We start from the raw sequence: 21785 nt of genomic DNA, 5'->3' as shown, positions 1-21785 counted from the left end.
CGTTGCAAGGCTGTCCAGGCGGGTGCCCTGTCAGGGGCGTCACACCAAATTCTGGGCCCTGGGTACAAGGATTCACTGCGGGCCCCCCATGAATGTTAACTATTGAAAAATCATGAAAATGTGTGCCAAGAAACCTATGTTTCCATGTCAGTGATGCTCAAACTTTTTCATGTGATGGACCCCCCCCATCTCAAAATATTTAGTTCCAGGGACCCCCCCAGAAGCAAAATTTGAGTTACAAATGTTCACTTAAAAAATACATATATTCAAAGATTTGCGCACATTTTCACGACTTTTCAAAAAGAGCAGATCTACAAGCTCACAGCGCGGCACTCGGTGCCGCGCTGTGAGCTTGTATATCTGCTATTTTTCAATAGCTAAAGTTACTAGGGCCCCTCCACCTTGGGCCCTGGTAACTCAGTCCCACTTTCCTACCCCTTGTGACGCCCCTGTGCCCTGTGGCCCTTTCAGGTCCTGTCCTGTGGACGCAGTCCAGGCACCCGTACATGGCCTCGCTGGCCGCTGCTAATGACACTCTATGCCATGTCTGCTTATTATAAGACACTTTTTTTTCCTTTTCTGTAAAGTGGCTTGTAAGTATTGCCAGTTGTGGGTTGCGTTATTTAGTGGGCTTGTTCCTAAAGTGTAGTTGCATATTTTGGGCTTGTTTCTAAAGTGTTAGTTTGCTTGTTTCTCTCTCTCTCTCTCTCTCTCTCTCTCTCTCTCTCTCTCTCTCTTTTTTAATCCCACCATCCCGCCCGTTTTTTCAATCAGGCCTTTTGACTCAGAGGCTTTCAGCTTTCAGGAAGAAACCAAAAATACAAAAATATATTTGCATATTATAACCCCACCTGGTGGTCTATTAACAAGAGCGTCTAGTCAGCGGTCGGCCAACTCGGGAACGATGTACCGGTATATAGGGGATGAATGATCCGCCCTTTAATGCAAACCCCATTATACCTGTTGTCATAGGACCTGTTTTGACCATCTATTTGCCTGTGTCCATTTATGCCCATATATGGAGATATCTGTCTGTCTGCGTCCATTTTATGCCCATATATGGAGATCTCTGCGGTTCCGGAAAACACTGATGTCAGACATCAGCTCCGCATAATGGAGATTCCAAACCTTTCATGCCGGTTCCGGAAAACCGTGTATCGGGTCGGGTCGAGGCCGGGCACTGTACTTACTCCCTGCTGCGGCAGGGGAACGCGCATGCCAAAGTCTGTGTAATGCAAACCCCATTATACCTGTTATCGAGAGAGGGCGAGATCATTTAGCGACCTACAACCGGGTTGCAACGTGGTCGGTAGTTTTCAGCGACCGGGTCGCTAAATCTCCCGACCGGGCTGGTAAATCGCCGACCGTGCCGCTAAATCGACCGTCCGGGTCGCTAAATCGACCGACCAGGACGCTAAATCCACCGACCGAGACGCTAAATCTACCGACCGGGATGCTAAATCCACCGACCGGGTCGCTAAATCCACCGACCAGGCTACTAACCCTAACCCTAACCCTAAACTTAACCTCAGTAACCGTACCTCAGTAACTAACCTGCCGACGCAACCTACCGACCGGGTCGCTAAATCACCGACCGGGCCGCAAAATCACAGACCGGGTCGCTAGATCAACCGACCGGGTCGCTAAATCTACCGACCTAAAACTGCAGTGGTAGATTTAGCGACCTGGTCGGTAGATCTAGCGACCTGGTCGGTGATTTTGCAGCCCGGTTGGTAGATTTAGCGACCCGGTCAGTAGATTTAGCGACCCGGTCGGTGAAAACTACCGACCAGGTTGCGACCAGGTTGTAGGTCGCTAAATGATCTCGCTCCTATAGGACCCGTTTTGACCATCTGTTTGCCTGTGTCCATTTATGCCCAAGCCCATATATGGAGATATCTGTATCTGTCTGTCTGCGTCCATTTTATGCCCAATATGGAGATCTCTGCAGACACGCTGCCGGTTCCGTAAAATCATGCTGTCAGACATCAGCCCCGCATACGGAGAATAGAAACCTTTTGCGCCGGTTCGGGAAAATCGCGTATCGGGTCGGGTCGAGGCCGGGCACTGCACTACCTGCTGTGGCGGGGAATTGTGCGTGCCGAATTTGAAGCCGGTGGGAGGAATGGTTCTCAAGATACGCGGATTACATACATACATACACACACACTCACAGAGATTTTTTTGTTGACTCATGTGGCGTACTGTACGTGATGTCAGAGCCTTTTATGAAGTGATGTCACAATTAGTCAGCGTTTGCGCTGGTTCCTCCGGAACAGCCTGATGTCAACAATCAGCTCCGCATATGGATATTCCGAACGTTTTGTTTCTCTCTCGCTCGCTCTCTCTCGCTCGCTCTCTCTCTCACTCCCACTCTGTGTGTGTGTGTGTGTGTGTGTCTGCCTGTCTGTCTGTCTGTCTGCACCAGCGCAGCATCGACTCATAAAAATAACACCAAAAAAAACAAAGAGCAGGCATGTGCACACATAGACATGAAAGGGGGCTTGAGCCCCTGCCCTTTCATCTGTCTCTAACAAAAGTGCCCTCTCCAGACCATGAAAGCAGTTTTTACTACGGTGAAAGAAATGCAAATGTCCTCTTTCCATGCCATACCTGAAGGCAGCATTCAAGAGAACTGCCTTGTCCAAACTCTCCTGAACTTGAATGCAGCATCTTATGTTTAAAGAATTGCCCTTTCTATTGTAAAAAGCCATGCAATACACCACATCACATCTCCGGTATTGACTTGATTATGCTTCAGTGTGATATCAAGTACCGAAAATAGCCTACCTCCAAGCTCACAACGTGTCGCAGCCTAACGCGTTGTGAGCTTGCCTTGGAGGTCTGCATGGAGGTCCGCTATTTTCACCAAAAGGTCCTTTTAGAAATGTCAGCCCCTGCCTCTCTAAAGCCTCTATCAGAGTCCAGGGTGAAGTGCTATTCACTTCACCGCGTAGTAGTTTCCTAGCTATCTCTTAGGCTTTGTTGTGTATTTTTAGGTGATAGCTAGAAAACTACACCGCGGTGAAGTGAATAGCTCTTCACCCTGGACTCTGATAGAGGCTTAACATTCTCTGCATGTCCCATCATTAACCACACCCCTGCCCTGGTGGGTTTAAGGCCACGCCATCAACCTCTGTCTGACACGCACGCATGGGTACATGTGTAGGATTTGTGTTCCACGTGTAATATATCGCTGTTGTCAGACAGAAGAAATCTCCATGTTTTAACATTTTTTGTTTACTACCACGTCATGCGAAAGCATTCGAGCTTATAGAGCTGCTACTTTTGATATTTTGTGAATTTGAATCATGAATAGTAACAGTTTTGGACATAATGAGGTTTGCTCTCGACAGAGAAGTGTGCATGCTTGTGCGTGCGTGCCAGTGTGTGTGTGTGTGTGTGTGTGTGTGTGTGTGTGTGTGTGTGTGTGTGTGTGTGTGTGTGTGTGTGTGTGTGTGTGTGTGTGTCCATCCCCTAATGCAATGCGTAAGGAGCAGGTGCAGAGTCAGTAAAGGAGAACGGACAAAGTGACACTCCCTCTCTCTATCTCTCTCTCTCTCTCTCTCTCTCTCTCTCCCTCATCGTGTGTGTGTGTGTGTGTGTGTGTGTGTGTGTGTGTGTGTGTGTGTGTGTGTGTGTGTGTGTGTGTGTGTGTGTGTGTGCGTGCGCACGTGCACGTTAGTGCGTGAGTGTGCGTGTGTAAGTGTGTGCGTGCGTTTGTGTGGGCGTGACAGCATTGAAAAGTTCATTATCAAAACAATGTAAGAGGGTGTAGGACACTAATTACTGTCTCTAAAATAATTACTGTCTCTAAACTCACTCACACCGAGACACACACACAGAGAGAGAGAGAGAGAGATTGAGAGAGAGACATAGACACAGAGAGAGAGGGCGAGAAGGGTGAGGGCAGAAGGCAGAAATTGAGCTAGCGAAACAAGCACAAAGGAAGTAAAATAAAAAGTAGGGGAGAAAAAGATGGAGAGACGAAGGAACGAGCAGGATGAGTGATAGAGATGGAGGAGAGGTGGCCAGAGAGAGAGAGAGAGAGAGAGAGAGAGAGAGAGAGAGAGAGAGAGAGAGAGAGAGACGATGAAAGAGAGAGAGACAGATTGCACTTCTCATTAATAAGAAACAGCAGGAAATTATATGAATTAATCAGAGATCTGTTAATGAGCCGTTTACTCACTGAGAGAGAGAGAGAGAGAGAGAGAGAGAGAGAGAGAGAGAGAGAGAGAGAGAGAGAGAGACAAAGGAGGAGAAGAATGTGAGGCCTAATTTATACTTCATCATAAGACGGTGTCACACGCCGAAAAGCAGCACCCAAAATATCTCCTGTTTCCAGCACTGTCGCCCCACAGCTAGAAGGTCCTGGGTTCGATTCCCGCTGGGGGACGCTGTGGCGCTGGGGGCGTGTGCTCTCCTCTGGGTCATCAGCGCCCACACCCTTGGTGAGGTTGGCAAAAAGGGCCTTTCTGTGTGGAGTTTGAATGTTCTCCTCGTGTCTCCTAGGGCAGTGGTTCTCAACCTGTGGGTTGGGACCCCCAGAGGGGTCCCCAAATTATTTTGGGGGGCCCCCAGATGATTACGTTCATGTGCAACGTTGTTTTCTCACTCAACAGTAAACAAACCAACATAAAGTTTAACTGTATAGAGGGTACCTACAATTTCTAAAGTGACAATTTAAGGACTTTTTAATACCTCTAAAATGACATACTGTATTAAACATGGGCCAAACTGTCAAATATTAGAGCAGAAATTGGGAAAATAGCGATCTACATGCGCACAACACCTCGTAACACCCCAGTTAAAACTTGATTATTTTGGGAGTCCCTGGGGGTCCCCAGTGAAAATATAATTATTTTGGGGGTCGCGGCCCTCACAAAAACATGCAGTAATCCTGGTGTCTATACTGCCTCCCCCTGGCCAGCCGGAGGGAGTCACCTGTGCAGGTAATACTCCAGCTATTGGTAAGGACCAAATGGACCCTTACAGGTCCAGAGTGTAAAAATTAAATGGATGTTGCTAATAAAACTGTTCATTCACAACAAATGTTTTGCAAATCACAGTAAATCCAGTTCAAAATATATTTTTACGAAGTGACTGCCAAAATAAAAATAAAAGCACTTGATGTGCCATGGAAGGTTTACATGTTTGAATGACAGTACAGAGAAAAGGTAATCTGCGGGTAAATACATACTAGTTTGGGGGGGTCCTTGAACAAGTGTTCAGTGGTATAAACAACATTAGGAAACAAACCCAAATAAGCAACTATACTTTGGAAACAAGCCCAATTAAATTTAGAAACAAAATCGTGTGTGTGCGTGCGTGCGTGCGTGCGTGCGTGCGTGTGCGCGTGCGCGCGCGCGTGCGTGTGTGTGTGTGTGTGTGTGTGTGTGTGTGTGTGTGTGTGTGTGTGTGTGTGTGTGTGTGTGTGTTTGTACGTGCATGTGTAAATCCATTAACATACTGGAAGATATCTCCTGGGAAGAGAAACAAACCAGAGAGAGAGAGAGAGAGAGAGAGAGAGAGAGAGAGACAGAGAGAGAGAGAGAGAGAGAGAGAGAGAGATAGGCAAAGACAGATAGAGTAGTGATGGAGAGCTTCCTAGTGAGGATGAACATGTTTTTTCCAGTTGAATGTCATTCATGCTACAGTGCATCTCCTTAGTCTCCTCGTTAAATGTTAAAGTGCCATGCTTTTCATTCAACTAATAGCAAAGCTGTGGGGTATTGTGCGTGCACGAGTGCATGCTTGGGTGTGTGCGTGTGTGTGTGTGTGTGTGTGTGTGTGTGCGTGCTACCATTGTGGGGTGATCCGTGCCTCCTGTGGCTAAATGGAGTCATTAAAATGTGCATTATTTAGAGGCAGTCAGGGGTGTCACACCACATTCTGGGCCCTGGGTACAAGGATTCACTGCGTTATTTTGTGCTTTAACTATTGAAAAATAGCAGATATACAAGCTCACTGCGCGACACAGAGTGCCGCGCTGCGAGCTCGAAGATCTGCTATTTTTGAAAAATCGTGAATTTCTTTGAATGTTTCAAATCCTTCTTGTCTTTTTGAAAAAACAATGTTTCTATGTCAGTGGTGCTCAGACCTTTTCATGTTAAGGACCCCCAGAATGATATGCATTTGGCCACGGACCCCCATCTCAAAACATGTAGTTCCAAGAACCCCCCAGAAGCAAGATTTGAGTTACAAATGTTCGCTTAAAAAAATACATTCAAAGTTTTCACGACTTTTCAAAAATAGCAGATCTACAAGCTCGCAGTGAGCTTGTATATCTGCTATTTTTCAATAGCTAAAATATAAAATAATTAAGGCCCTAGTATCTCAGTCCCATTCCACCCCCCCCCTCCCTTGTGACGCCCCTGGAGCCAGTTGACCATCATAATTGATGGATGGGGCTGCAGAAGCCCTTTTCGTTGCATTAGCATTGCAGCGGCAGATACTGCTAGCGGCTACTAACAGTGCTACACCAAAATACGAAAAGAACGTAAAGACATTATTCGCTATTTTCTTTTTTAAACGAGTTGCTATTGCGGGATCTGACAAATCTTTGTGTGATAGGAACGATGAATCCAACAGATTAATAGAAAAGATGATAACTAAACAAATGAACAAGACGATATATACATTTAAAAAACACTGATATAGTGCTGTCAAACAAGGCTATGAAGCTATCTGTGAAACACAAGTGAACATTTTATTTTTGGTTTTAGAGGCTTAAACGGCCTTTGCACTCATCAGTACATCTCTGATCCGGTTTCTAGGGATTGACTTTCAAAAGAATCAGTGCAAATCAGCGTTTGACTTCTGTGTTGAACTGTATTGCCTCTATGTTCTTTTCATTTTTGTTGTGTTTGTATGCAGTATTGCTTTCTTTCTTTTTACCGTGCTGTGTTATTTTTGAATGGAAAGCGCTTTGGGTCAACTTCTGTTGTTTTTAAGTGTGATATACAAATAAAGGTGACTTGACTGATCTGTGAAATCTGTGAAAAAAGTTTGAATGCATTTTATACACCATGTAGTGGGGGATCACTGCTTCACCTTTCAGCTAAGGGGTCCTTGGCCTAAAAAAAAGTAAATAAATTAAAAAAAAAACATTGAAGACCCCTGGGCTAGTCTGTGAAAATGGGCTTTGAGAAGAAGTGGTTTAAAGATGATTTTAAAGTTGATGTTTTTTCTTTCCATCGTACCAGGTCGTCCCAGGACTCTGATAGTGCCATGGTGTGTCATAGTGTATATCCAGGGTGAAATAAACATATTCAGTGCTTCTCAGACAGCGTGCAGAGAGAGGCACACTGGCGTTGCTTTTACGGTTGGAAAAAAAGATTCAGGTTGGGGTTATCCAATCCACTTTATTTTCAATCCAATCCACTTCATTTATATAGCACATTTTAAAAACAAAGTTTGCAAAGTGCTGTACAAAGAATCAAGGCTAAATAAATACACTATAAGGCTAAAATGCAGGAAAACTACAACAAAACACGCAGTGAAATAAGAAAACTAAAAAACTGCTGAAGACTGCATCCGCATCAATAGACAGTGAAACAATAAACTAAACAAAGACAAAACAAAGGCCACAGAAAAACGTTTAAATGGAATTAAAGTAAGGTCTGTCTTAAGACGAAATGTAAAAATCTTGATGGTGGGGGCCAGTCTGACAGAGTGGGACCTACGACAGAGAAGGCTCGGTCACCTCTGGTCTTTTTCCAGTTTCAACAGTGACCTAGGGGGGTCGTAAACCTCTAAAAGTTCTGCAAGTGAAGAGAAGCCAGCACCGTGGCGGTGTAATGTGGTCACGCCTGAGGGTACCTGCGAGGAGACGCGCCGCAGCACTTTGGACGAACTGTAGCTGTGCAATGGAGCCTATAGGTTTAAGCCAACTTGGAGTGCATTACAGTAGTCTAAACGAGTACAAATAAAAGTATGGATCATGGATTACACGCTCAAAGTTATTTGAGCGTGTGGTCCATGAGGTTAGGCATAAGATTAGACATTTAGAAGTCAGGTGTAGAGATTGTAAATGGAGTTATTTGCTTGCAGCGGCGGCTCCAGAGAATTGTGACTGTGGGGGCTATGGGGGAGCTGGCTTTTTTAGAGTAGGGGCTAATACATTTTGGCAACAAACAACAATGAATAATACTAATTTATGACAAACGAGATTCTCTCGCTTAGGGTATTGATAACTGAACAGAGCAGATCATTGACAGATGCCAGGTCCAAATCTGTGGACTGTTGGTGATTGCATAGGGTTTTTGTGAGGCTGAAGATGCTTTCCAGCATAAAAGGTATGATTTCAATGTATGGTTTACATACTGTAGAAGTCAGTCAATTGTCTTTCACAGATTCAAATATATTTTATATATTTATTCCTTAAATATCTTTCATCACAATTTGCTTTGTGGGGAGGGGGGTTTAGGGGGGGCTAAGTCTTCACCAGGGGGGGCTAAAGCCCCCTCTGGCCTCCCCTGGAGTCGCCACTGTTTGCTTGATGTTGTTGCAAGTTGGTGTCATGCACTGAAAACGAGCAGAGCTTGTAGATCTGCTAATTATCGGTTTTAGGGTTAAAAACTATTTTACTGCCTATGATGAGCGCTCGTCACCAGTGGTGAAAGTGAGCCGGAACGGCCGGAACCCCCGTTCCGTTAAAACATTCGGGGCCGGAACGGCGTTCCGTTAAGAAGAGGAGAAGCCAGCTGTCAAAATCCCATGTTAAATAACCTGCCACAAACGCACGTCCAGGAAGAAAACAATAGCCTATACTAAAGTCAGATTAACATACAGTAGGCTACACACGTGTTACTAGTTAGACTATATTTTCTGATAAAGTGCTTCTAAATTATTCCCGTGGGTTTGTGTAGGTCAGTGTGATCCAGTCTGTTTGCGTTTCAGTGTTTGTTTGACACGGAGCGAGTGGGTGGGACATTCGCGAACGAATCGAGTCTTTTGAACGGCTCTTTGAAATAATGAACGATAGGATTCGGTTCACAGTAGGGAGCCGTTCCTTTCTAATGAACAGTGGTGGGAAAAATACTCAATTTCTTTAGAAATATCAATACTGCAATCAAGTAGAAGTTTGGAATGTTAATGTACTTGAGTAGTAGAAGTATCAAAATGTAGGCCTACGTCTTTTGAACGGCTCTTTGAAAGGAACGGATCCCAGAGATCCGGCTCACTTCAAAGAGCCATAAATCCCATCTCTAGGAGGACTCGTGTCTGTGCCTGCATGCGGCAATAAATGCAGAAAAGACCAAAATGATTCAATTCTGCATCTGGAAATGGGAGATGTAGTGGAGTAGAATTAAAAGTATTGGAAATACTCCAGTAAAGTAGGCTAGGCTATACTTAAAACCTGTACTTAAATACAGTACTTTAGTAAATGTAGGTCTACTTAGTTACTTTAGATAACTGGTTGTAATAATATTAATAATAATATATATAATAATATAATACATATAATAATAATATATATATATATATATATATATATATATATATATATATATATATATATATATGGGTGGGTGACGTGACGTAACGTTTTCGCTGTCCTCGGTGTCAAACATGTATAAATAAAAAATATATTTGTCAAAAACCTTCTGAATATTGTGCAGGACATTAAGCTTTATGTGAACTTACTCAAGATTAAAACATTTCATTTCTTCAGAATTTTCAACCAAACATGGCAAAACTCATATGGTGTGACTGTCCTGACCTTGTTTCTCAAAGTGGGAACTTGAATAAAACTAAGAAAAAGAATTGCTAAAAATCATTTGAAAATGAATTTAGGCTAAAAAAATGTCTATTTGTGAGCCTATATCTTTTCAAAGTCAAAGCATAATGTTTTCAGTCATTTCTGATCAAAAACATTTTGTCCCCCAAACCAAAATCATTTGGTGTGACACTAGTTTGGACAAATTAAACAGGCAATTATTTGGACACCTATTGGCTAGAGAGGTCCTTCTTCTGTAAGGCTATTCAGCACTCCCAGCACAACTGCAAGACAGGTGTCTGAGGTGAGTTATGATTTTAACATTTTCATGAAATGCCATCTTGTTGAAACTTTGACAAACTCACCACTTTGGATGTCTGTTGGTGTGACACCTTTTCATTAAAAAAAGCTTAAGTTATTTGAAGTTTTGGTCATATTTCCATGTAGATCTAGGTTGCTTTGTTATAGCTAGCATGCTGTTAGCATGCTAATGTGTACATAGTAGCCTCAAGGTAAACCTAAATGCAGAAAACATAATATGGTGTGACACTTAATCATAATGGTGACATGTCTGCTTGTCACGCCATATGACTTGATTGTCACACCATATGATTTATACTGTATTTAACTACAGATATAACAATAAATAACAAAGTTCCATGTTTCTTTTGTACATTTAAACATTTGTTTTAAACATTTTTACATAAAATGTAATTTAGCTTCATTCAGTGATACTTCAAATTCATCAGACAGAGCAGAAACCCCTTCACAGAAACCTTAACATATTGTTTCAATCTAAACAATATTTTCTCTTTGTCTTAAACTATACATTCCATTTTCTTTTGTCAGCTGGAAAATGACAAGTGCTGAGAGAACGAGAAAGTACAGGGAGAAACTAAACAATGACCCAGCAAGGAGAGAGGAGCCAAAGTGGCGAGACTGCATTTTCTACGAAGAGCAGGAGGTTGTCTGTGGCATAGCAGAACCGCAACAAGGCAGCCGGTTTGCTACCCTCACCAAATACGACTGGCTGATGTACAATACAGTCTAAATGTATAATCTAATCTGATCTAATACTTTTGTACTTTCACTCACTGGACTGGACAGTGGACAGTGTTAAGGTAGGACCCGAGACAAAACTAGCGAAAATAGCTGATCTACAAGCTCTCAACACGTTGTGCTGCGAGAGCTTGTAGATCAGCTATTTTCGGAGTTGCGCAACCCAGCACTCTTTAGCTAGTGGAGATTTGGTGTAATGTCATGATTCCTAATTACATTTGTTCAACACAAAATGCTGTGTTCAAGTTCAGGAGACTTCGGAAAAAAGCAATTTACCTGAATACTGAGTTCTGTTTCCACTAATTGGTGTTAATAAAATGTTGCCTTGGCTCCAAGTGTGGCTATGCGCCTTATTGTCTCTTTAGGATCCTTCTGCCGTGGGCCGGCAGAAGACTTAGGTGTGCGTAGCATTCCTGTGCACATCCTCATCATCCATCTACTACTACAATTCTTTCTTATCCCATGTTAAAGCCCTACAATAATATCCTTTCCTGTTCAGAAATATTAAGGCCATGTTATCCTGGGTAATTGTTTAATCAATCAGTAAAGTTCAGTACTCACTAATAGGTAGGTTAAAACACAGTTTGCTTTGACACATGAAGATATGATCATACGGTGTGACACTAAATCATTTGGTGTGACATTCCAAATAGTGAAAAATCATACCTTTATTAATGATTAAACCAAAAAAATGTTTATGGATTACATAGAGAATATTATCAGGAAGAGTCACAAATATTTGTGTAATTTTAGAGAAAGTTTTGACAGAATACATTTAAAATATGTTGTAAGATCATGAACATGGGCCTCACACAGTGTCGATTATGAAAAAAATATACAGATATAATAAATTTTCAAAAAACTATAGTGGATCACTGGTTAGTTATGATAAAGGACTTTGATAAAGGGAGTAACTTAAGAAAGATGTACTCCATTTTCATTTTATGAACAATTATTTTCATGTCACACCATATGACGATTTTAGGCACAAGTACAACAAACTGCTGAATAAAGTCTGATTCCAATAAAATATCTAAAAACAAAATGTATTTCCATAAGGTTGAGAGTGAGTAGAACAAAAGTAAATAACTTTTATGCCTGCAATTTAAAGTTTTTTTAAAAACACATTTTTTGGGGCGTCACGTCACTGACCCATATATGCTTACCCTTCTGTATGGAACAATGAACAATATGAAGAGGCTTATTATAGAAGGGCAGCAGGTGGGCCTCCCAAAATGCAGTTTTCTATGCATTTCAGGGGTTTTGGGGGATTAGAGCCTCCCAAAATTTTTCCGGCCGCGCGGCTTTGCAAAATGATGGAGTTTCGGGTAACCAAATGGACCCTTTATAAGATCTTTAACTCATGAGTGTAAAATGAAACCCAATGGATCCTTACGGGCAACGACAATATATTTTAAGTTTTGGGTCTGAGTGACCAAATGTCATCAAATGGTGGTCTAATATTACTTACTCAAACCTCGGTTCGAAGTGAAGCGGTGAATTTTCATTCTATGTGTTCTAGAGCTATGAGATCTGTGTTCTAGAGCTATACATTCTATGTTTTAGATCTATACTTTCTATGTGCTTCAGTTCTATGTTTTTATGAATTCTGAATGAATGAATGATTTTATCTGGAGGGCCAAAATGTCATGTGAAGCTTGACCAATCCTCAATCCTGGACGCACGATACACACAAAGCCACCGCTTAAAAAAACAACCGATACATCAGAGAGATAATGACCGATGTCCGATACCGACATCGGGGGGTCCAAAAACTACCGATATATCGGTTTGACCGATATATCGGTCGCGCTCCACTCACAAGTAACGTAAACCTGTATGTGTGTATTTGTGTGTGTGTGTGTGTCTCCTCCAGGACTCGGACCTGGTCCTGACCTTCAACCTGTCCATGCACCGCTCCTGGTGGATGGAGAACGGGCCGGGCTGCAGGGTGACGCCCATCACCCCTCCCCCCTCCTGGGCCCCCGAGGACCACCGGTACATCTCTATAGCCGGCTGCCTGATGGACTACCACTTCATAGAGGTGGCCCACTCCTCCCTGCAGATACTGCTGGCTGTGAGTACACATGATGCACTCGTCTAAGTACTGTATGCACCTGGATGCAGGGACGTGTTGGGCCCCTGATTCAGCCCGGGAAAAAGAATTGAAGAGAGGCCCTTATTGCGCGCTATAGAGAGAGATATAGTAGCTGCTGCTACTCAAAGATTTGCCATTTCAGATCATGACAAATGACAAGCCAGTGGGCCAATTACATTAGTTATATTTCGTCGTTGTCGGGTGGAAACCTTAGATGTCCAAAACCGTTTGTTTTGTATTTATCATTTAAAAAATGATTTAAACTAGTGAAAACAGCAGATCTACACCGCGAGGCGTTGTGTGCATGTAGATCGGCTGTTTTCACTACTTTTGTGCAAACAGTTTAATTTTTACTTTTGTGCAAACAGTAAATTTTTCTTTCCTAATGGCCGGCCTGGACCGGCCGGGAATGAACCGGCGGTTCGGGAGTTGTCCCGCTTTTCCCAATGGCCAGCACGTCCCTGCCTGGATGACTCATAACCACTTGAGCCAGTGTCCATATTCTGGGTAATCTGAGTTCCCAGAAGTTCTTTTTTTCGCCACTAGGGGGGAGAGAAGAACTTCTGGGAAGAAACCATTATATCTCCTGGGACGGAAGTCAGCCCAGCTCAGAATCTGAGTAGCAGGAAGCTGCACAAGTATGGGTAACCAGAGGTGAAGATGGAGGAGGTTACCTATGTCTCAAAAAGCCCGCGTATCGAGGCAAATCCTCCAAGACTATATTCTGGGTAACGTTAGCCAAAAATAGCTACACAGCTTGTAGATCTGCTATTTGTGGATAGAGAAAAGTGGTCAAAGTATAGTTGTAAATTCATTTACAACTGACAGGGTTCATTTGGTTCCATTTGTACACTGTCAGAGTTATGGGGAGACCTTGAAATGTAAAAGTTTGAGAAACACTGGTCTAGGTTATTAGTAAGGACTCCAGCAGCAGTGATCTGAATCAAAGGCAGTCGTCCTGATCGATGTTTTAGTGAGATCTGTAAAAACATTGTTACAGTAGTCGAGTGCACTGAAGTTGAAGGCATGGACAAGCTCTCCCAAATCTCGCTGAGACGTGGAGAAATTGAAATTCAGTCCTTCAGTCCATGACTACACTTCTGGCTTGGGGTTGCTGTTTTTTAAACAGCACAGACTGCCTTTTAAGCAGCGATGGAAGAAGTACTAAAATGTTTCACTATATGTAAAAGTACCATCAATACAGTAATGTAGAAAATACATTGACAAACATTAGACTAGTACTTGTAACAGAGTTTTTCTACATGGCAGTATTGATACTTTTACTGTGAGTATTGTTCATGCAGCAATCAACGATAGAAAGCAGTAAATGAAAACATATTAACACCTATCTTTTAACCACACAAACCCTATATAGTTGAGTCCCCCAGGACTCTATACTAGGACCTCTCTTTTCCCCCCTAGAGAAAATCTCTTCGCTGAAAATAGACTATCTACAAGCTTGGGATATCGGCCGAAATGTCAATATTGTGCAATCGTGTTCTCTCTCGTTCTCCCCCTCTTTTACTCTACCTTTTATTGACTGTCTTGGTGCTTCCTGGTCTCTCTCTCTCTCTCTCTCTCTCTCTCTCTCTCTCTCTCTCTCTCTCTGTCAGTGATGTCAAACTGAGGTAATTAGTATAGGATCAGGAGAGACAGCAGAGAAAGGAGAAGAGAGAGAGAGAGAAAAGTGGGAAGTCTGTCATCCTATCTTCACTCGCCTCCGTAGCTCTGGTGCGTGCGTGTGTGCGTGCGTGCGTGCGTGCGTGCGTGCGTGCGTGCGTGTGTGTGTGTGTGTGAGTGTGTGTGTGTGTTGGGGGGGTAAGCATACTCTAACTAACAAGCATCCAGGACTGGAGCACGAATCATTACACTCAAGTAAAGGAGAGAGAGAGAGAGAAAGAGAGAGAGATACAGAGAGAGAGAGACAGAGAGAGAGAGACAGAGAGAGAGAGAGACAGAGACAGAGAGAGAGAGACAGAGAGAGAGAGAGAGACATTAATGAGGGTCAAGCTGGAGAAAAGGTCACACACCTTTAACTGGCTGTTACTGTTCTAATATGTGTTGTTTGCGACCGAAGGTCGCATATACTCTGAAGAACCGTGTCACTTGAGTGTCCTTCCTTCCTTCCTTCCGTATCCTCGTGACCGTCCTTCCGTATCCTCTGTGATGTCAGTGTGATGTCAGCGAGTTGTGACATCACTTCCTGTACAGGGCGGCTACACGAAATGTGGATAACACTATATATGGAGATAGTCCAGTCCATCATGTCATATGGGACTAACGTCATAGAAAGTAGCCATTGTTAGGCCGGAGTCATTGGCTGTCTAAACATGGAGATGTGGATAACACTATATGGAGATAGTCTAGTCCAATATGTCATATGGGACTACCGTCATAGACAGTAGCCATTGTTAATCCGGAGTCAATGGCTGACTGTCTGTACAGGAAGTGATGTCACATGACATACTTTTCATGCCCATATATGAGTCCTAACATGGAGATGTGGATAACACTATATATGGAGATAGTCTAGTCCAATATGTCATATGGAACTACCGTCATAGACAGTAGCTATTGTTAGGTCGGAGTCAATGGCTGTCTGTCTGACTGTCTGTACAGGAAGTGATGTCACATGACATACTTTTTATGCCCATATATGAGTCCTTCTGTACCACATCTCCATGTTTAGGCAAACTCCACACAGAAAGGCCCTATCGCCAACCCAACCTAGGGTGTGAGCGATAGGGCCTTTCTGTGTGGAGTTTGCATGTTCTCCCCGTGTCTCCTAGGGTTGATACCCTCACAAAAACATGAACAAACTCCCCCCAGAATGACAACAACTAGAATCGTCAGAGAAACGCTGTGGTTGGCCAGATGGTCAAGAATTGGCGCGACCTCGCCCTTTAGGGCGAGGTCATTTGGACCTATACATGGAGAAATGGAGAAAACCTGTTTGGCCTAAACATGGAGATGTGGTACAGAATGACTCATATATGGGCATAAAAAGTATGTCATGTGACATCACTTCCTGTACAGACAGTCAGACAGACAGCCATTGACTCCGGCCTAACAATGGCTACTGTCTATGACTGTAGTCCCATATGACATGATGGACTGGACTATCTTCATATATAGTGTTCTCCACATCTCCATGTTTAGGCCCTATCGCTCACACCCTAGGTGGGGTTGGCGATAGGGCCTTTCTGTGTGGAGTTTGCATGTTCTCCCCGTGTCTCCTAGGGTTGATACCCTCACAAAAACATGAACAAACTCCCCCCAGAATGATAACAACTAGAATCGTCAGAGAAACGCTGTGGTTGGCCAGATAGTCAAGAATTGGCGCGACCTCGCCCTTTAGGGCGAGGTCGCATGTCACCCTGAGGTCGCATTCCACCCTCAGGTGTCTTACTAGTATATTCGGTGTGTCGTAATGGCTGCTACATTCGTTAGCCTTCGGTGACAGTGGGGGTATACTAGAGACAGGAAATGCGACATTCAGAAAATGGTCCGTCCGTCCGTCAGTCCGGGAATCAAACCGGGGACATGCTGGTCAGAGCATTGAAACCATGATCTACGCCAGTAGTTTTTCTGTAAATACACTTCTACGTGTGCATCCCCCCATTAGACATCCCCCTATTCAGACTCTAACCCTATACCTAACCCTAACCTCTATGGAAGTGTCGCCATTCGGACAATTAAAAGTCAATGTCTGAATGGCAGCATGTCGGAATGGAGAGCGGCCCCCCACTTCTACTGCTCCTCGTATTTGTTCTCTGGAATGGTATTGTATGTTCTTATAAGTCTTTACCATAGAGCAGGGTTCCCCAATTAGTTTTCCCCAAGGGCCGAATTACGGTATGTCTAGGGTACCAAGCCGAGGGCCACAACATTGCAGGGGGCGGCGGTGGCATTCCCTCTTCTCCAGCGACAGTTCAGATATTATCGTCACTGTCGGGCAGAAACCTTGTATCTCCAAGTTTCAAATGTGTACGTTTTTTTTGGTAAAGCAAAGCCCTGCTTCATCATACAAGACCATTGCACAAAAGTGGCAAAACTAGTGAAAACAGCATTCGTTTAGTACATTTTTTAGACGATAGATACAAAAAAAAACGGTTTTGGACATACAAGGTTTCCACCCGACAACGACAATATACTAGTGTTGTTGCTGCTCTTATACCACCATTATTACTGGGGTTGGTGGGGGCCAGACAGTAGCCTCCCACGGGCCGCAAATGGCCCGCGGGCCGCCTATTGGGGAACCCTGCCATAGAGTGTGTCTTTACCATTGAAATGCATGGCAGACTACTGGCACTACCGGCTCAAACGCCGTTCTCAGTGGACACGGCACCTATAATCCTTGAGATTGAAACGTTTTGAGAACCGCTGGGGTGTTATTTACAGAGGAGACAGCCTGGGTGGAATAGAGATGATGACGATGATCGTCTGCTCTGAGTCTGAGCACACATGGCGTGGAATTCTCTCACAAGGTTGAGATGAACGGACAGAAATCCCCCCAGGCAGACTCTACTAGGAGACCAGCTCATTAACTGGAAGCAGGCAGCTTCATGTTGAATTAGCACTGCTCTCTCGAGTCGCGTTTAGCTGCTCTACCATGGAGATCTCCACACTAGAGCAGTGGTTCTCAACCTGTGGGTCGGGACCCCCTGAGGGGTCCCCAGAAGATCTAACTTTATGTGAAAGATCGTTTTCTCACTCAACAGTAGACAAACCAACATAAAGTTTAAGTGTATAGATAGAGGGCATCTGCACATTTCTAAAGTGACAGTTTAAGTACTTTTTAATACATCTAAAATGACAAATTATACATTGGTCAAATTGTTAAATATTAGAGGCTGAAATTGTGAAAGCGTTGCGAGGCGTTGTGAGCATGTAGATCTGCTATTTTCACAATTCTCTCTCTCTCTCTATCTCTCTATCTCTGTCTCTGTCCCTGTCTCTCTCTCTCTCTCTCTCTCTCTCTCTCTCTCTCTCTCTCTCTCTCTCTCTCTCTCTCTCTCTCTCCCCCCTCCCCCCAAATCAATAGCAATACTTAAAGGCTGTACTGGCCAAAGGCATCACACGGTTAAAATGCTCAGTGCACCTTTAACTCCGGAGTATAAACATTAACCCATTTATTACACTCCCACTGTGAAATGAACACTGCAGATTTTGACTGTACGCATGCGTGCGTGCACAGTGGGAGAGCACTGTGTCTGTCTGGGTGTATGTTCCATGAGTGAACGTTCAGCAGTCTGTCTGTCTGTCTGTCTGTCTGTCTGTCTGTCTGTCTGTCTGTCTGCCTGTCTGTCTGTCTGCCTGTCTGTCTGTCTGTCTGTCTGTCTGTCTGTCTGTCTGTTTGACTGACTGACTGACTGGTTGGCTGCCTGGTTTGCTTTAATTGCTGGAAACAGTGTCAGAGTAGTAGTCGTATACATGAGCACATTCAGTGGACTGACTGACTGGCTGACTGCTTTGCCAGTGCTACTGTTCATCTCATTGTGTGGATGTGAGGAGAGTATAATGTGGACAACAGAACACCCTACCTGTATGTCTGTCTTGTGTACATGACAGTTAAAAACTCTTTTACTGCTACGGACGGTGGCGCGTTGCCAATACGGCTCGTTCTCTTTACCTCGTCTGATGACTGTAAGCTGATGAGGGGTCGCGCCGCCGTGTACAGTACAATCATCTCCCGTACTGCTGCTCTCAAAAATCCACCGCCCTTTAGCAATAATGGAGTCCCAAATCACTTCCTTGTTGTTTTCTGTGGATCTGTTGCTCTGATGCGATTCTGTGCTCTGAATGTATGGCAGCCGGAGCGGCCCAATTCACATTCATTCTTGCATAAGGCTGCCCTCTGCCCATTATAAAATGAATTTGTTTAGAAAGAACCAATAGATAAGTTTCTATAACATCGCAAAGGTAAGCTACTTAGCAGTAGAACTGTTAAACTTTACAAAATGCTAAAGTACAAGTGAATCGCCTCCAGTGTCTCCAAATATATTTGGGTTCGCTGCCAAAAAAAAAAGAGAGAAATAATTCCCTGCTGCTATGACACTATCAATCACTACTCAACATTGATCTGTGTGTATTCATTTATTTATTCTCACTCTACCGTCCATGTCTAACAGAAACAAACTCTACAGTATCAGTGTTTCCCCTAGCCAGAAGCTGAAGGAGTGGGGGAGAATTGCGGAGAGCGGGGGGGGGCTTCTGAGCTACAGACCCACAAGGGTCTATTTGGTTCATAACTATCTATCATTTGGCTGGGGCCTGGGGACCCCCTGGAACTCCCTCAAGGACCCCTCGGGGTCCCCGGACCCCACTTTGAGAACCAATCCTACTCACCAGTGGTGGAAAAAGTACAGTATCAACATTCTAATGTAGACATACTGTGTTACAACTTACAAGTAGATGTCTGGAATAAAAAATTTAGTGGAATAAGAAAAAGGTACAAAAGTATTGGTGTCAAAATAAACTTAAGTACTAAAAGTAAAAGTTCTCAGTAATCATAACAGTTTCCAAATGTATAAAAAATGAAAACTTAAGTACTAAAAGTAAAAGTTCTCAGTAATCATAACAGTTTCCAAATGTATAAACAATTTAAAATCCTTTAAAAATAGCAGATCTACAAGCTCTACAAGCTCACAACACGTCACTTTGTGAGCTTGTAGATCGGCTATTAAATGTAGTGGAGTAGAAGTAAAAGTATTGAGAATTCGAAATACTCCTATAGTACTTAAGTACAGTACTTGTAAAGTAAATGTAGACTACTAGTTACTTTACACCACTGCTACACACTCTGTGTGTGCATGTATGAAAGAACAACAGCAAAGTTTATTTCTGACTAGTCAACAATGTTTGTTGCCTAATGACAGTGTTGGTGATGCATCCCTCGTTTCTATTCCACATCTAACCAGTGAGAGAATGACAACCGTGTTAGCACTTAGCTCTCTTTAGCATGCGACAAGTAAGCCTACTATTGCCAAACAGCGGTAAACTACATGATTCAGACCCGTCGCTGAGGCACTGCTTTTATCCACAGCCCAAATCTTCTAATTGTACACACCAGTAGCAAATATGCTAACGAGGGGCAAAGACGTAGTCAGCTCAGAATCAGAAGGTGCTCAGCGCGACGAGGCAGCTGCCTGACTGACTGACTGGACTTAATGAGAGAGGGGAGGGGGAGAAACTAGACATATACATCTCCTTCCAACCGTATGTAAGCGAGAGAAGTTAGAACGCTATGCTTCACATGAGCGCTACATTGTTGTGGGGGGAAAAAACATCTTAAAAAAAAAAAAAAAAAATCTTAAAAAAAAAAGAAAAAAGTGAAAGTGCAAATCATACAGTGGCGGCCCTATTTGAAGCAGCGGCGGCCCGCCACTGCTTAATGCATGTAGGGGAAACACTGAGTATCACCCGTATTGCTTCCAAGATCATCAGACTTCCCACACTTGCTGATATGAACAATAAGGCTATCACACGTTTAAGGCGCAGGCCAAACATTTGCGACAGCTATCGTGTCTGTGTCGTTTGAGAATGAGGGGCGGTGGGTGGGTCCAATTCATTCTCAATGAAGGTCACATGTTTTTTTTTATCTCTTGCAAATCTCTTGGCCAAAAGACAGCCTTCGGTTGAGTAAGAGACCACGTGACTTACATAGAAAATGAATTGGACCTCCCCTCCCTCCCTCATTCTCAAACGATACGGACAGGGGCGTCACACCAAATTCTGGGCCCTGGGTACAAGGATTCACTGCGGGCCCCCCATGAATGTTAACTATTGAAAAATAGCAGATATACAAGCTCACAGCGCGGCACCGAGTGCCGCGCCGTGAGCTTGTAGATCTGCTATTTTTGAAAAATCGTGAACATTTGTGCAAGAAACCTATGTCAAGGACCCCCAAGATGGTATGTATTTGGCCACGGACCCCGATCTCAAAATATTTTGTTCCAGGGACCACCCAGAAGCGAAATTTGAGTTAGAAATGTTCGCTTAAGAAATACAAATATTCAAAGATTTTCACACATTTTCACAACTTTTCAAAAATAGCAGATCTACAAGCTCGCAGCGCGGCACTCGGTGCCGCGCTGTGAGCTTGTATATCTGCTATTTTTAAATAGATAAAGTAATTAGGGCCCCTCCACCTTGGGCCCTAGTAACTCAGTCCCACTTTCCTACCCCTTGTGACGCCCCTGGAAATGGAGAAGATGTCTCATGCATATGTGTGATTGCGGCCTAGCACAAATGACACTGATCATCCCCTAGTATCGCTACTTCCACCTCATGCCATCTGGGAAAAGATACAGAACCCTGAAGTGGGAAAAGGTTTGTTAAAACTTTTAGCAGGAGTTTTGTCCCCTCAGCCATCGCTGCACTAAACAAACTGCCCTGTCGATAGGATGGTTTTCTGTACACAGTGGGGACCTCATGTTTTGTCTTGGTCGTTTTGTGCTTTATGTCAGGGACTACCGTAATTGCTGGACTATAAGCCCCACCTGAATATAAGCCGCACCAGCCAAATTTAGAAAAAATAACAAATGTTTACATAATATAAGCCGCACCTGACTATAAGCCGCAGGTGTCCCTCCTGCTTCCCGCTATAGAGCGCCTCTGGTGGCCGTTAGCTGTACAAATCTATATATAAATCCTTGTTAAAGACCATTGTAAAACGAACTAAATGGCCGTTAGCTGTAAAAATCTTTATATAAGCCGCACCGTTGTATAAGCCGCAGGGTTCAAAACATGGGAAAAAAGCTGCGGCTTAATAGTCCGGCAATAACGCGTATACATTATTGTTATTAACATTGAGTGAGAGCTGGTGGTGCATTGTCAGTGAAGTAGCCTAACAATGAATGTAATCTGTGAATATAAACACAGAAGCGGAGCTTTGGAATAGCAGCA

General features: G+C 43.6%; 1 protein-coding gene across 3 annotated transcripts in view; it reads left to right on the top strand.

Moving 5' to 3' along the window:
* nkain2 (sodium/potassium transporting ATPase interacting 2) overlaps window positions 1-21785 on the top strand; it is a gene marked incomplete at both ends in the record, with an annotated part of 217520 nt that overhangs the window by 142495 nt on the left and 53240 nt on the right. For 2 of the 3 annotated variants that reach the window (XM_080745135.1, XM_080745134.1), the window contains one exon: window positions 12657-12857. The exons of the other annotated variant lie outside the window; for it this stretch is intronic. In XM_080745135.1, the coding sequence (XP_080601261.1) occupies window positions 12657-12857 (201 nt within the window). The remainder of the gene's footprint in view (window positions 1-12656; window positions 12858-21785) is intronic. 3 annotated transcript variants of the gene reach the window in all.

Source organism: Nannobrachium achirus (assembly GCF_963921795.1).
Source record: "Nannobrachium achirus genome assembly, chromosome: 16".
Lineage (NCBI taxonomy): Eukaryota > Metazoa > Chordata > Actinopteri > Myctophiformes > Myctophidae > Nannobrachium > Nannobrachium achirus.
This window is presented reverse-complemented; position numbering and strand designations above follow the sequence as displayed.